General features: G+C 46.6%; 1 protein-coding gene across 2 annotated transcripts in view; it reads right to left on the bottom strand.

Annotated features, from left to right (window-relative positions):
• piezo1 (piezo-type mechanosensitive ion channel component 1) overlaps positions 1-17,204 on the bottom strand; it is a 76,819-nt gene that overhangs the window by 41,042 nt on the left and 18,573 nt on the right. For both annotated transcript variants that reach the window (XM_035417461.1, XM_035417462.1), the window contains exon 2: positions 8,776-8,871. In XM_035417461.1, coding sequence (XP_035273352.1) covers positions 8,776-8,871 — 96 coding nt within the window. The remainder of the gene's footprint in view (positions 1-8,775; positions 8,872-17,204) is intronic.

Raw genomic sequence — 17,204 nt, 5'->3', positions numbered from 1 at the left:
CTGCAACAGAGACGGACGTGAGGACAAGACAGACAGACAGACAGACAGACAGACAGATAGGACAGACAGACAGACAGATAGGACAGACAGACAGACAGATAGGACAGACAGACAGACAGACAGACAGACAGACAGATAGGACAGACAGACAGACAGACAGACAGACAGACGGACGGACGGATGGACAGACAGATGGACAGAGACAGACAGACAGAGAGATGGACAGACAGACAGACAAGGTCAGTGGGTCACAAAGAATGAATGAGGCAGCCAGATCATCTTCTCGAAGCAAAACTGCATAGATGGAACGTAGTATACTGAGGACAGGACCAGGAGCCCGTCTGGTGTTAGCAGGACAGAAGTGTCCCTGTGGGATGTCCTCAGGGTCAAACCCTTTGCTCTCTAACGTTCCAGTGAGCTAGTGTCCCAAAACACCATTCAGCGTTAGTGATTCATTACTCCAGCAGTGCATTTATGAATTCACTTCAAAATTCAAAACTCCCCCATCTTCAATTTGGGATTGCAAATTTTTTCTCCTTGAGTCACTGCCAGGACAGGTCACACCTGTCAAGTAGCTAATCATTCCGTATCCTCATCCTGTATAAACCCTGGAGGAACAACGGCCAACCGTGTCCTGCCTCAGTGGACTCCCCAAGTTCACTGGGACAATTAGCCAGCAACTGATATTGCTGAGGCTCGAACCGGCGACACGGTCTCCTATGTTTGTGGAGTGCAGTCATGCACTTCAGGTCTTTAAAAAAAATCACACCAGTATTACCCAGGCAGAGGTTCCTGAAAAGAACAGCCCAAACTAACTAGCATAGCACGAAGCATGCAAACACAGGCTGATCTGGGCAGGAATTTTTGGGAGGTGCGCCTGACGGAAGCACTGGAAGTGCTGCGATGCCTAAATAACGTGTGCCTGTGAAATGCCAACCTCCCCACCCCCCGCACACCCCGTGCCCTCACCCACCCCAGGGCATGTATACTTTGGCACAACTCTCCATAAAACTGTCAGCTCCTATTGTTACCGTGAAATATAACTCCAGTAAAGCCACAGGCACAAAAGCTCTCGTTGTAGCTGTAGCACAAGGTGCTGATCCTCGTGTAACTGGGGGCTTTTGTTTTACGAGAATCTGGCTAGCATGAGGAAATCAGCTGCGCAGCAAATGTGCACGGGGCTGGACTCTGCGGCAGTGTTTATCTCTGTGGAGGCCATTTTTTAAGGGGGCACTTTAATTTTATGGGTTATTTTTTCACTTGTAAATGCAAATCAAACTGGGATACACAGCATTCCCTTAAAAGCTTTGATTACATATGCTTGGTACAAAAGTCAAACAGCGCAAATAAAATGACCTGTGGTGGTCTTTTGTGACAACAGCAAATGTAAGCAAGGAAAAAAAATATGGCCACAATTAGCTTCAACTGGAAATTCATGGATTCCTTCCACCTGAGAACACAATCAATAAGCTATTCCAATTCCGATTAATATTTTTTTGACTCCAAAAGCTCTCGTTAGGTACAGCAGGTCTGACAACTTGGAGACCCAAGTTATTTTTCTTTCCCTTAATAGCCGAGAACACTTGAAACATAATTTCCGTGTCAGCTGTGATTGCGTTTCCAGATTTAAGGGGAAAGTGGTACCCCTGTCACGTCGATAAACGACATTCAGGGCAGCAGCACCGCCAGTGTCACGTAGAGATTAAGACCCTGTCACAAAGCCATTGGTTCTTCGGGACACGTTTCAGGACACCGATGCAATATCCAAGAGAACGGTAAACAGAATTTTAATACACACTAATTTCAGGCCCCAGAGAGGAGCTTGTGTTTCTGTTTTTATGATAATGGATACATCATATCTATAAATAATTATGCAGATAGGCAGTTGTAGTCCATTAGCACTTCAAAGACCACGGTTTGATAGAATTTGTCTTGTGTGAAACGAACACTATAACGAACATGTTAACGCACAACTGCACAGCATTATAATTAGGCATTTCTCAGTGACTCACATCAGCTGTACTACTAGCTTGAACCTGTATATAAACACTTTTGTGAGTAGGACTGGATAAGAGCGTCTGCTAACGCCCCCCCCCCTCTCTCCCCCCACCATGCCCCCCCACCCGACAAGGCCCCTCATCATATTTTCTCAAGTAAATATCCATTGAATAAATTATATGTAAGCTATTGTATTTAACTGTGAAGGTAACGTTTCCAACTGAACAAATACAGCGGGTACCTGTTCTCGGACTGGGGAACCCTGTCTGTGTGTGTGAGTGTGTGTGTGTGTGTGTGTGGGGGGGGGGGGGGGGTTCCTTGTTACTGCCATCGTTTACGAGAGGCCGCAGAAGGACGCTGAGCTCGCATGAAATATTTCTGACCAAACACAGCCCTTCCTGGGCCTTGTTTGTCTTTCCAGCTCGCCTTTACACCCGGCAGGCAGGAATTCCTGCCGCCGGTGACGCCCGTGAAAAGCTGCCTGTTGCTCCCCCCCTACCCCAAACCCCCCGAACAAACGTGTCGCTACTGTAAAGTCAGCGATCGTGGGGATATTACGGGATTTTCCATGAAAGGGGATCGCAGAATTGGGTTTACGAACCCCAGCTTCAACAAGTCCGCGAATCTCGTGCACCTGGCCCAACGCTCCATAGAGACCACTGCAGTGACTAGGGGTACAAATTTAGGGTTTTCATGGAAAGAAAAACATAGACCCCATGTATTAAAATTTAGCATCTCAGTTTAGCTTAACTCCACCAAATTCTCCATGCACGTACAGGAAAATGTTCGAATGGATTGGTCACGTTTGGAAAAGGTTACAGGTGCAGAGTTACATTCTAATTGCAAGTTAATAATGTGCACTGCGTGATCAAACAGATTTTCTGCTAGACCTGTGCAGATCCACAAATTCTCATCATCTCGATGACAAGAGCCACAGGGCCCTTCAAGGTAAAACAAAGGTCCCTGAAGCTGGTGCGTGAGATCTTGGGCATGAGACTCCTTAACTTTTTAAATATTTACGTTTATAGAAAATATCTGAAATGGTTGCTTGATTTACACATGCCAGTGTTCAGTGTGAGCTCAACGTGACTGGCATTCCGGTGTGGTGAGGTGTATTAGGCCACAGGTTTACCCAGAGTGCATTTAGGTAATAATAAAATCACAGAGAAAAGTATACTGTATTCATGAGTTTACCTGAATATGTTTTGTCTCGGTATCTATTCTGTCATTCCTTAAATTTTAATTTATAAATTTAAGGAGCAACAGTGTGATGGCAGAACCAAGGTAAAAGAGCACTTTATTACCCACAATCCCATGGGACTGTGGCCATTACCTGACAAATTTTTAAAGTCTTTGGAATGAGAGACCAGACATAATTATGGCCATCTTATCAATTGCTAGCTTAACATGCCATCAACTCAGCTAATTGAGTACAGAGAATTCTGGGTAAGAACTGCTGAACGGCCATACCTAGGTGTAATCCAGGAGGATTAAGGTACAGTAACTCCAGCTTCTTTTAAACAAACTGAGACCCATTACTACAAAGTTCTGTATCGATGCAAAATATAAATTTACATATAATTTGTGTAGTAGCGCAACAGAAAACGGAGTGGGGCACTTTCTGTTTAGCTAGCCATGTTTTACATTTTATGTTCCGGGAACAAGCCGTGAGAACAGAAAGAAAAGCAGCTCACACATTCATATTAAGATTAAAACTAGGCCCTATTTAGACAGTTTTCACTGCTTCCACTTTGCTTTATGAGACTCAGATAAGGCCAGAAAGATGGTCAGTTTGGAGCTTCATTATTTTTAAGTTCTGACCACAATAAAATCACTTTTTTTTCTCTCCACACCACCCTGGGCGTGTACTTTGTCTATTTCTTAAGTCATGGTCATAGTTAAACACTAGCTACGCCATTCTGTGTAAATTGGTTTGTATAGAAGTGACAGTTTCAGTGCCGACAGCCGGAATAACCTCTGCTGGCCAGGATTTGCCGATATATATTGGATATGCATACAGAACGGTCTGACTACCTCAGTCAAAATGTGCTACCTACCGATGTTTGAAAGGGTTTCTGATTTGAAAAAGTTGTTATTAAAAATGATCCAATATGGGGACTGAACGTTTCAAACGTAGCCCTGTGTTGATGTAACCTCAGTTGATCTCTTGCGCAGTACTCACGCCTCATACGGTGTAAAGTCGGCCACACCTAGGTCCTGCCCAACTGACATTTTTTGAATGTTTTTCATGGCTGTACAGCGATTTCCTGCACAGGAATGCATCGCTCCGTTTCACCCCGATTATCTTTCTGTCCTTTCGTTTCCTTTAAAATAAAAAAAAAAAACAATAGCCTTATTATTTAAAAAAAGATGACTCCACTGGAAAAACAGAATGTATGTGAGATAGCAACTCCTACAGCAGGCTATCACATTACGGATGGGCCCGTGGAGACAAAATCCCCCCTTTTTCAGTGCAACCAATCGACCAATCAAACAACAGAGGATCTAGAGAGGCTTCGGCCTTCTCACATCAAACAGCTGAGTTCCTCTAGAGCAGCCAACCCTGCTCCTGGAGATCTACCATCCAGTATGTTCTCATTTCAACCCCTATTTGGCACACCCATGACTCTACTAATTTGCAGCTCAAACAAGATCTCTAGCTGTTGAATGGGGTGTGTTTTGTTGGGGTTGGAGTGAAAACTCTAGTTTGGGTAGTGTCTCTGTTCAATATCCACACCCCCCGGAGAGTCAGATGAGTTCCCCTAAGCCGGATTGGGTAAAGAAAATGGGAAGGGCCATTCGCTTTTCCCAAGCGAATAACATTGCAGTGCTTGGAGTTCACTATCTTCACAGAGTGAGCTGCGCTATTCACAAGTGCAGATAGTCACAAGTAATTTACTGCTACGATAATGCTCAGGCCAGGAACAACAATTGCTCAGTTTCCTTGAAATGAAAGATTTTGGGCACTCTGGGTTGTGTTTCCGTCTAAAGCTCCAGTTCTTGGAGCTGTGATGCATCCCATGATCGAAAAAAAAAAAATCATAACAGTGCCACCTGTGGCCCTGAGTCCAGGGGCCCCACCACACCAGAAAGTCCACCATTCTAATAATTTTCTGAGAGTCCCTCTTAGTCAGTCCCTGTGTGTACTTTTTATTTGCTTTTTGCCTGTCTGCTGTCAGTCGCAGGCCTCGAGCCCTCATCCCGGTCCCCAAGCCTGGCATATACGTGATGCTTTTATAGTCACGCTTATTAATTTGCATTTACCGTAGCTGACAACGAGTGACGTGACTGGCTCCGTTCCAGCGAAAAACCACACGCTGCTTTCAAACGGAGAGGGTGTCGTTCTGTAATTCCGCTCGTCCATGGGCGGGTTCCACCGTGGCGGGAAAGCCTCGGTGGAGGACGTCCCGTCCGCAGGGCAGGGAGGAAGAGCACTGCTAATGACTATCACGAAAAATTTTTCCACTTAAAAAAATACGAATCTTGGATTACGGATTCCATGAACCCAGATTTAACAGAAACAAAATTACATGAATGACGGTTTCGGGTATCTGGTTTTATTTAAGGTTTGTCCGCATTAGTTTGCTGCTCAGGTGACACGGCTAGACGGACAGGCCACTACAGTTGGGGAAAGTCTATATGACCCTCGCAGCACCATTCAAAGCCTAGCCGACGCTTATGCGGGGGGGGGGGGGGGGGCTATGCCACAAGGATAACTGTCTGGCTTTTCCAATCCACTGAAGGCAGAACGAACATAAACGACTGAACAAAATGAAAACAAGGCCTTGCGCAATATGTAAAGACCGTGACAGGGTATTTTGCTGAGGGGAAAGAATTCCGGAACACACCACAGCTTTCTCCCCCAGTCGTGGGTCCGCTCCTGTTTCCGAGTATTCCCTCTCCCTGCAACCAGCCCCAAAAGCTTCCAATCGGACACATCTGGCCTTCCCAGGCCCCAAAAACCGCCACTAATCTATGGGGCACGGTGCGTAAGTGGTGTGTATGATTTAGACGAAAAACCGCTAAAGCCGTCCGCCATCAGGTATCGTTTTATAGGCCTTGGCCGGCTCTCCCTGTGGTTTCCTAAAAGGAATCCTGTCTGCCAGAGACCCAAATCCCGAAATAAACCTCACTAATTTTTTTTTTTTTTTAAACGTTCGCCCAGGAAGACCAGACACCAGGCAACCAGTGCATCCATGTATGGAGATTTATACTGTTGCACTGTGTAAATGGGACACAGTTAATGACACAGCGGGTGGTTGTCAACTATTGCATTGCACACAATTTCACTAAAGATTAAAAAAAAAAAAATATATATATATATATATATATATACATACATATATATATATATATATATATATATATATAGGTCATCAACTGTTGAACAATCTGCAATTACCGTTTCCGTGTTTATTATACGACGGCAAGAAAAGAACAATGAAGTCAACTTTATCCTGGGCCTTATCAGAAACAGGAACTAAAGGGTCCATACGGTGCTCCAGAGCGTGACCGGGTTGATAACTCGATAACTTGCACAAACAAACGCAGAGATCGGCCACGTGGGCCAGTAAACTGTGTACTGCTCCTCCGACTGCAGTCCGACATCGTTACCCTGACTCCCTGCCGTGACCTGGAGCAGGCCAGATAAGGGGAAAATTATTTCCAGTGTTGAAAGCATATCCAGTGCTTATTGGCGTTTCATTAGGAGCAAGCAGGAATATTTTGTAGTCTACTCTAAATGAATGCAATATTGCTGCTAAATAAATAATTAACTCATAATACAAACCATGGGAAATGTAACCACGATAACTCAGGCTAGACTCACAATGCACTAAAAAGGCAAGAGAACAGTTCTACTCTAAGTTTTCACATCTAATTCTGAGTTCAACTGTAGCCAGTGGCAAAAGATCAATGCACTTGTGTATACATGTCCGAAAAGAACATTCTGCCATGCAAAAGTATTTAATGTTAATTTTTTACACGCAATTGACAGTTCTCATCATGTAAATTATGTCTTGTAACCAACTAATGGTTCAGATCCCCATGTGACTACACTGTAATGCAGTGTTAGATAGAGGGAAACAAACAGGTCTGAAAAAATTTAATTGCAGAGAGAATAGTGGTAATTCCCTCCATTACTGCCGGACCCTGTAATTGGCCATTAACAAGGCAGCACAGTTAAAGATACACTGTTTTATTTTCAACATTAATTACATAGCAGGAGTAAAAAGATAAATACTCTCATGTGCTTCCTTTTGTTAATGCCAATTTAAAAAAACGAATGCAAAAACAAATACGCTATTTGATACACCTGTTTTATAAGTGATGCGACCTACTGGCAGCATCACAGACAGCGCGGGATTAAGTGCTCAGACGTTCGTAATAATCAGTAATCAGTAGCATGCAAACAAACAGCTGAAATCACTACAATGAAAGGGACCGGAGGGCTTTACAGAAGGCGAGCCAGATTTCCTCCTTCTCCTTCGGAAAATACCATTCGGGACATTCGGTCCAGAGATTTTAAGTTCTCGTCTTACTCGCGGATGCACGAGAAGAGCCCTAAAATGGATGAGCGGCCAGTGCAAAATGGGTGGGCGCTAATCATAATTTTCCCCGAACGAAGCACAGCAAGATTCTGCAAAGCAACGAACCATCGCAAGCTAGCAAGTAGCCTGCTGCTCTGCTGTGTGCCCTATAGCCAGCTAGTGATGATGAAACCCCCTGCTGACACCTGCCCTGAGTTTTTGTTTGCCAAGTTCTGCTTTTCATCCTGGGCACAAACCAGGCTGGAGCTAAGCACCCCATCATCCATCAGTTCGCCTCACTTTGTTTCCCTGGCACTGTTCGAACCCCTTAACCTGCAGGGCACCCAGCTGCCAACCGCTGCAGGGGAACAAACGACAGTGCCCAGGGCCTCCTGAGGCAAACCCAGTGCCTGTCTAAACAAGACTCCTTACTCACAGGAGCCCAGGCCAGAAAACTCAGCTCCATCCACACTGAAGAATCTTCACTGTAAAACCAACTCTGAGAGAGCACATTTCACACTGACGCACTGGAGCACTGCGACATTCGTGATTTATTTAAAGCATGTGGCATGAATTTAACATCGAATGAAATCAAGTGAAATTATTCCTCATCCACCGTAACCTTAATTTCGAAATTTCCACATTTCAGCAACATCTGAATGTGATTAAATGTCAGTTAAACTTAGAACTGTAATAATAAAAAAACAAGGGGGGGAAAGAGCATTCTGGCATGTATCTGTACAATGAAACGCAGAAACGGAGGAAAAACGGAGCAGATACTGAGCAAAAATGGAGGAGAAATGGAGCAGAATCGGAGGAGAAACATAGCAGAAGAGAATCGGAGGAGAAACAGAGAAGAGGAGAAACAGAGCAGAACAGAAACAGGAGAAATCGAGGAGAAATGGAGCAGAAACGGAGGAGAAACAAAATATAAATGGAGGAGAAACAGAGGAAAAACTGAGGAGAAACAGAAGAGAAACAGAGCAGAAAGAGAGGAGAAACAGAGTAGAAACAGAGCAGAAAGGGAGGAGAAATGGAGCAGAAATGGAGGAAAAACAAAGGAGAAACGGAGGGGAAACAAAATATAAATGGAGGAGAAACAGGAAAAACTGAGGAGAAACGGAAGAGAAACAGAGCAGAAAGAGAGGAAAAACAAAGGAGAAATGGAAGAGAAACAGAGGACAAACGGAGGAGAAACAGACAAGAAATGGAGGAGAAACGGGGCAGAAATGGACGTTGTTGTTCTTACCTCGCAGAGAGCGCTCATTGGGCCAGAGGAACCAGGGCAGCAGCAGCAGGTACAGGAGATACACCAGAGACAGGGCATTGAAGCGGAACAGGCAGGCTGGGGGTGGGGGGAAACACAGACAGAAACAGGATCACTGATGGATACCCAAAAATCCCACACAACACAACAGGGCACGATCAGGACTCTATGGTCACTGATGAGAACCCAGACCGCCACAAACCACGGCTAGACAAGGTCACACCACCGTGAGACAGGCACCAGTGCTGCAAGTGGTGGGTCTTAAAAACCCCGACGATCACAACTGGACAATCCCAGCTAACACAGAATGTTCTCCCAGTGTTACTGGAATGCCTTGTCAGTGTTATAACATTGCCACTATGTGGCATTGCGACGTTTTGTGAGAACGTTTTGCGTTACCTGGGAAGATCAGGAAACTGTGAGAGGCCGTATCAAGCATACATACACGGTCTCTGGAGACGTGGGCAGGGATCTGTTTATTTAGTGTATATTCAGGAAATGCGGTGAGGGATGCTGGGAGAATTTCACTCTTTGATTTAATCACCAGCACCTGCCTTAACCAGCTGCTTTTCCTCAATCTCAGAAATACAGTACCATTCCACAGCAAGGCGAGACACACCTGAGGACCTGCAGTGAGCAGTGCGGTGCTTCAGATTACAGATTACACTCATTTAGGCTCAGGAGGAGGAAGTATTTTGTGCTGCCAAAAGATTCTGCACTGAACGGTTAATAAGCTACAGAGACGTCCAGTTTAATTGCCACTATTCAAGTTCATCCAGGTAGATTTCACCCCACAATGGCAGGATAAAAAACTCCTGTTAAAAGTAGCTCAGAGCTATTATTTGGTAGTAGGTTGGTTTGTAAACAGGAATTTAATCAGCCAGGCTTACCATGAAAGGAAACAGGGCACAAGGCAGACAATTAACCTTGGATCCCGGACAACCTCACAAACCAAACAAGCCAACACCCAGTACCTGAACCTGCGACTGGGCACGTCCCTTGCTTGAAAATTTATGCCAAATTTATGCTTCCACAACTCAGCTTGAGAGTGAAACCAGGTGAACGTTCTTATTTATCAATTTCAGCACCTAAACCCTCCACGACTTTCTTTTAACCCACGGCCCCCCTGCCAGCAGCACTCTGATAACTGTGTAGCTGTGGTCTAGTGACACTGAGTTTATTTCAAACGCGTGGCCAACTGGTCACCCAGAGGCAAAGGAGAGCTAAACAGCTGGCATTTCTTTGCATGGGGCGTGTCCGTCAGTCTGCCCCCCTGTGAAGCTCTTCGATAACACACCACTCCATGGGCAGACAACAGGCCACTCAGTGGACCATTCCCTTATGTTCCTGTAGGTAAGAAGATGACGATGACAACGGTAAATCGTTGCCAGGTCTGTGAGAGGCAGAATATTTCTGGAGAGCAGGGAATACTGAATATACTGCTCAGTACGCTGCCATTGGGGTAAATAAGGACTTTAAAAAACCATCACCCAGCCTCCACCCACGCCCCACCCCCCCACCTGCCTCCACCACATGGGGCACCTCAACAGGCTGCGGCACGGGTTCCGATCCTCTCAGCTCAGCGCTCTGCGGCTGACTGGAACAAACCGAGAGCCTGTCTAATCATTCTGGGGCGCTGCTGAGCTCTGGCGTGGTACCGCTCTCTGCTTTCACCTGACTTTCAGGTTCCCGTGGTAACCGCATGGCGCATGTAACCCCCCCCCCCCCCCCCCCCCCCCCCCCCCCCCCCGCGCGCGCGCGCGCATGTAACAAGATGAAGTGCATCACAGTCCGTTCCGCAGAGTGCAGAATGTGCCTCCGGGACCTCCGCAGAATGCAGATCCGGTTTCCGCTCTGGTTCCAGCGCGGCTGCAGAGCTGGGGCAAGCTCAGTGACTGAGGAATGCCTCTCTCATTAACGGCATCGCTCGCCATCTAGCCAAGCGTCACGTTGACCTCAACGACACGACTGGCACTTGAGTGACTGCTTGCTATGAACCTATACCCTTTTCCCTGACGGATAGAACCGCTTGAGCTCGGCTGGGTTACAAATCTCGAACGTCTTTGCTGTGGCAAACGCAGGTGATTTATTTTGCCTTCAAATGGCGGCAGCAAACTCCTCCAACCGATTTTCGCCTCTTCCGTTGCAATCAATCTCTCCCCCGCAGAACACAAACAGGACCCTTGATGCCACACAGAAAAATGATCAAGATGAATTTGCAGCTACATTGCTAGTTAACTAGCGAAGGATACTATACTGGCTAAAATTCAGTTGCAACTGGCACATGGAAGCTCATGCTAGACAGAGGTGGCTTGATTAATTACCCCCCTCCCACTCCAAAATTCAAACCACAATGATTGGTCCAAATGAGTCAGCCAGAGATGTGGTAGCTCCACCCATTTTTAGTGAAGCCCATTTCTCCACAAAACCGACCATTTCCCAGCACTATCACATCAGCCACTGCTCAGCACTACTGCCCCCACAGGGCTGCTCTAGTACTGCAACGCCAAGAGCTGCAAGAATCGCACGCACTCTGCAAGATTTATGAATCCTATGGTAATTTAACTTTTGGAAAAACCAACAGCCTGTCACGGAAAACCCGGGAGCTGGGGCAGGCTCCCGCGAAACACACTGGAGGAGTGCACGAGTCAGCGCGCTGAAAGATTGCCTTTTACGCCCCACGGGCCAGCCGACGCACCCGGGCCCATATGCTGCCTGGACCCCGTCCAGCCGCGGGAGGCCAGCGAAGAGGCGTGGTTTACTCTCCACGGACATCGGCTTTAATTAAGTCTCAAACCCCCCCCCCCCAATGTGTCTGTAATGAATTGCCCGATGTTCCAGTATACAGTAACGTGGCTGTTTCTGGATGCTGGCTACAGATGGACGAGTGTGCCAAGGAATAAAATGGATGCACACACACACACAGACACACAGACACACACACACACACACACACAACTGCTAGCCAGGCTGATATTTTGTCACCAGTTCCTTCCTTTTTTGGTAGGAATGATCTCTACTGTACACAAGTGATAAATGCAATCTCCTGCCCCCCCCCCATAATAATAATAATGTTTCGTCAATGTTGTCAGTGGGTTGCCAATTTGCAAGCCTTCCCATGACATACCATACTAAATCACAGTCGGCATAACAAAGACAATAAGAATTGGATTCCAAAGAATGTGTTCCATTTGTTCAAGAGAAATCCGTTGTTTTTACTGTCAGGTGGTTTTGATTTTCCAGCGACCGCTCAAATATAGAGTATATTTGAAAGAGTACGTCAGAAAAGTCAAATATGATTATGCGTGATGTTTTCTTTGAACCACAAATCCGTCTACGCTATTTTAAATGCTACATTGTCTGCCAACTGCAAACAGAAATGGATCAATTACAAGTCTGTTACTCGGATTCCAATGCAGCCAATTACAGCGTTTGGGATCTAAAACGGGTAGGACGATATCAGTTCAACCGACTTTATAGTTTATTACCTCTATCATGATCAAGCAGCCCACTGAAACCTAGCGTGAGTGTGTGTGTGTGTGTGTGTGTGTGTGTGTATACACTTGTTGTTTATTATAAAAGATTCACCTCCACATATCTACTCCATTATTGCACTAGCATTCCTTAGGGTTTTGTCTAGTAGTCTTTAGTTCTTAATTAGCCTTAAGTTCTTAATTAGACCAATCGTTTACTTTGTTTGCCGTTTATTTTTAGAAAACTACATTAGTGCTGAAGATATTCCAGACAGCACACATTCTTATTTCCACCCTGGGAAATACACCTAAATAATCTAATTAACTGATGGGACCATTTAAGAGCAATTAAGAGAGGCAGCACATATACACAGGCTCGCCGGTACCTGGGTTTGACATTGTTATCTTCCCTCCCCATCAGTTTCCAGTATAAATAATCACATCAGATCACACTCGATGTATAAACAGCGGATAGGTCTTGCATCAGACCTAATGGCTCCCAGTTCTTTCCACTCTCCCGGTAATGACTGTGTGTTTATGGTCCGAACCTGCGCTGCAGAGCAGGCACAGGCTGGGGGCCTTGACTGCGTAGCTTCGCGGTAGCACTGAGACCGTGAGGCTTTGTGAACCCCAGAAAGGGTGGAGCTACCCATCGCACATCGTCACTGATTCGCTGCTTTTGAACCAATCACACAGTGTTGCTTTAGTTCAGACAAGTCACTGAGCCATTTTAGTTGGGGGTGGGGGGTGGGGGCTTCACAATACCTCGCCCTCCCGCAACTGCTCACCAGTGCTCTTTCGCCACCTAGCGGTACGACAAAAGTAACACCATTGCTTTCGGGGGGAGCCACTCTCTGCGTGCGAGTGAGAGACTGAATCGAGCGAGGCTTCTGTTTCCGAAGCTGCGAGGCCTCGCTCCCAGCGCCTTGGCCAGCTCCTCGACTCGGGAGCTGCCCTGAATAATATTAATAACGAAAGCAGGCCGCGCTATGCCAAGGACATGTTTACACACCGTTTCACGTTTGCCACAATGCCCCACTGTCTTATGGGACGTGCCCTCACAGCCGCACTTTAAACAAACGCCCACAGAGCTTTTCCTCCGCACACGTTATTCCAAGCAACCAGGAAATTAAAAAAAAAAAAAAAAAAAAAACAGGTAAAGTTCAGTGATTCAAATGTACAGCATGTGCTGCTCCCGTATCTCAGTAACAGATGCAAGCCTAAACATCCACCCCCCAAACGCCCCCCCCCCCCCCCCCCCCCCCCCGCTTGCTCCAGTTGCCCCACCCCACCCCTTAATCTGGCACTGCCCATGCTCCCAGGCTGCCAGGCTGCCACGCTCTGCCAGGCCAAGGCCGCTGGCAGAGCGGCGAAGGCTCTGGAAGGCGGTGATGAGTCAAGCTCTCCCTCACGCAGCGCAACAGCAGGAACAACAAACGCCGAAAATCGCAGCGGAACGGTGCCAGCTGCCTCCAGCGAGACCGGAGGGGGGGAGCAGCGTTTTTCTCGAACCCGCGCAGCTCATCGACACGCCCCCTGCGGCTCCAGCCCGTTTCCAGCGCAACCGAGTTCAGCGCATTTCAGATTTAGCGCATTCGCTGGCCTGCGCCTTGTAGCCCAGCTCCACAGAGAAGGAGGGCCTGCCACAAGCTCTGCGCGCCCACTGCACATCCCGTTCACCGCACTGCCGACACTGTATAAAGAGCGATGCACATCCGATGGATGTGACTGGGACGCAGCTCTTTTATAGGTCTTTAATGGTAAAAAAAATTAACTCAATGCATAACGTTCATGGTTACAGTCCTCATCAACTTGTTTTCTGGGCAGAATCCAAATCCCCCATCCATCCTTACAAATGAGCTGCCAGCATTTGGCAGTTAGGACGGCCAGTGCATGGGTAAGGCAACACGTCTCTGCTCTCCATGCTGCCCCATACGGTGTTCACGGAAGCTCAGAAAGGCGCCCCGCCACGACAGCGACCGCGCCCAGAGCACTATGAGACTGGAGATGAGGAGGATTATAAAAGAATGGATTTGCACTGAACGGAGAGGGACCCGGAACAATAATAGGCCAAGGCGGTGCGGTGACCTTCGTCAGACGAGGGGGCACCTACGCGCACGTGCATCACTCCAGGGCTTCGAAAAGTCCATTCGGGAAGAACGGAAGAACCGATCAGGAACAACGTGTGGAGCCAGGGAGGTCAGGCATTTCCGAGTATCTGGAGAAACGGAGAGCAATGGAGGCGAGGGGGGGGAACCTCTGGGATGGACGCTGCGTCGAGCTCAGACAGCACTGAGGTCAATTCCGTGGATGAAGCAGTAAAACCAAGAATACCAAACGCCAAGCACAGGCACCGACAGGACAATTCCGTTGAAAGCTGGACAGACCATCACATTCACTGACCGATCTAGTGGATGCTAGCGGAATCTCAACAAAGAGACAGCACTATTCTGATTTATTTGCCGGGGGTTCACCATGGGAACCTTGCTACCCAATTCGTGGCGATTTGGCGTGACAGCGCTGTAATACGGCTCCAGACGGAGATGTTTCCAGCATAACATGCCTGTTGATGGAGCTCCAGCGGCACATGCCAAGTTTTAAAGCCCGATAGGGGAGGTCTGGCAGGCTAGTACCCATCCAGGAAATCCACTGGCAGAACAAAAAGGAACATTACAAATATTCACTTAAATATGTAGCCTTCTGTTTTACAGTACAGCGCTCAATTTCAGTCCAACGTGCTTATCACACCGGACTGGAGAACAAAACAGAGACGGTGTTCCAGGAACTCCAAATGTACAGCTGGATTGTATCTGATTTTCAAAACATTTATTAGTAACAAAGGAAACAAAAATGCTTCTTTACTGGGGCACTGTCAAACAATAGGATAAGTCAGGTCAGAATAATGTTCCCTGTGTGAACTGGACTGTGTCCTTGGCTATGAATAACTGTACGAAATGAGTATTGTGCCTTATCGAACCTGTGTTTTGTAGTTGTTCCAATGACCTTGATATGCACTTTTGTACGTCGCTTCGGATAAAAGCGTCTGCGCGAAATAAATGTAATGTAAATGTAAACAAAAGTGCATTTTAATGACAGACAATACAGGGGAAGCCAAAGTGGGGGTTCGGGGGGGGGGGGGGGTTGAGGATTGTGTTGGCCAGGTGTTCTCTCTCTCTCTCTCAGCACAGAGGGGTTCCCACGCGGTGGATCTGGAGCCGGTCTTCTGAACTACAATCACAAGCGGCTGAGTTGGGTCATAAAAATAAATAAATAAACAAAATAAATGAATAAAAACTTCTGTATACCGTTTGCTGCACATTATGCGATTGCAACGGACCGTTTGATGACTAACCGCACTGTTTGTATGCACAGTGCCGCCGTACAAACAGTCATTGTGAACGCAGATACGTTTTAATTAAATACCGGAGTGTAGGTCAGGCCACATTATAAGAATGTAAAGGGGTTGTGGGGGGGGGGGGGGGGGGTGTGTGTGGGAACTCTTGCTTAAACAGTAGATGTGTGGTCAGACACAGAGGGGGGCGTGTAAAATACTCAAGGTTAAAGGGTCATTCAATAACTGCCTCTGCACTCCAGTTCGGCATATCTATTGTCATCTCTCTCAATCTTTGCAGCCTTGCCGTTGTTGCTATAATTCCTTCTCTCTTTCTTTTTTTTCTTTAACAGGAGAGTGGGCTGTCCACCCTCCATTCATATTCATTGCTTTGCTTTATTCAGATAAGTAGAAAGCAGAGAGGGTAGCAGACGGAGAAGGGAACACAGCTCACAAGGTTCCATGGTGGGGGGGGGGGGGTATTAATCTATGGTTCACCCTACATACTCACAGTCACACATCTCTCCATTATAATTCATTATAACAAATGCTACTGCACAAGGCACAGGCAACACTACCGTGCTTGAGTAGCATTCATTGTAATGAATTATTGAATTATAATGGGGGGGGGGGAGGGAGACGTGGCAGAGCCTGTACGGCCGGCTGTAGATGAGTAACGCCCCCCCACCCCCCACCCCACCAGTAAAGACATGATTAATATGTCTATGCAAATGAATCATGTGTTTACTGGTCCTGGGCCCAAGGATAAACTGGCAAGTCATCAGTAAATTACAGCATGATGTTAAGTGGGAAATTTATTATGTTCACCCACTAACCCTCTACCCTCAGCTTGACTTTTCTCAGCGACGAACAACCTGCAGACAAGTCTTTGTCTCCGTGACAACGACAGGTGTCAGCACACTGACATCATCGGCACTGCACACCTCCCCCTCTCCCTCTGGGGTAATTGGATTTCATTCAAACACGTCAACGTTTTGGTTTGTAAAATACGTCTGTCAAAAACCGAAGAGATCAGGAGGTAAACTGTGCAGTCGTTCAGCCCGTTGTGCTGCTTTCGAGTAAAAAGCTTCGATGCGAAACGCTGATTCTGTTTCCTCCTCCTGGCTGAGACACCCTGGAGGCAGAGCTCTGACAAGCTGACAAGGCTTGTCCCTCCCCCCCCCGAAATCACATTCGTCTCCTTACCCAGCATGCATAGCAGTGCGGGATGGGCTGCAATGTTCGCTGGCTTTTGCAGTTTCTGCACTTAAGCACTGTATGTAACTGTATTGATAATATAAGAAATTCATTTGCATAGTCAATCCACACTCAGAAATATCTGAATGATATTTCTTTAAAGAACCTGCTTGTGATGTTCAAGTTAGATTCATTTATGTTTATTATTTGATATCCTATCAGATAATGAAGCACTATGAAGTCATTGGCATTTGTTTAATGTTCATTGTTTCCTGATCAAAGTTATTATGCATAATCTTATTACTTGTATAGACATGATTGTGCAACCTACCATAGCATTTGTCCATGTTATGGTAGGTTGCACAATCCTGTCTATACAAGTAATTTGTAAATGGTAAATGGACTGCATT

This window comes from Anguilla anguilla, chromosome 5 (genome assembly GCF_013347855.1).
Source record: "Anguilla anguilla isolate fAngAng1 chromosome 5, fAngAng1.pri, whole genome shotgun sequence".
Lineage (NCBI taxonomy): Eukaryota > Metazoa > Chordata > Actinopteri > Anguilliformes > Anguillidae > Anguilla > Anguilla anguilla.
The sequence above is the reverse complement of the archived record's forward strand: the minus strand, read 5'-3'. Positions and strand labels throughout refer to the sequence as shown.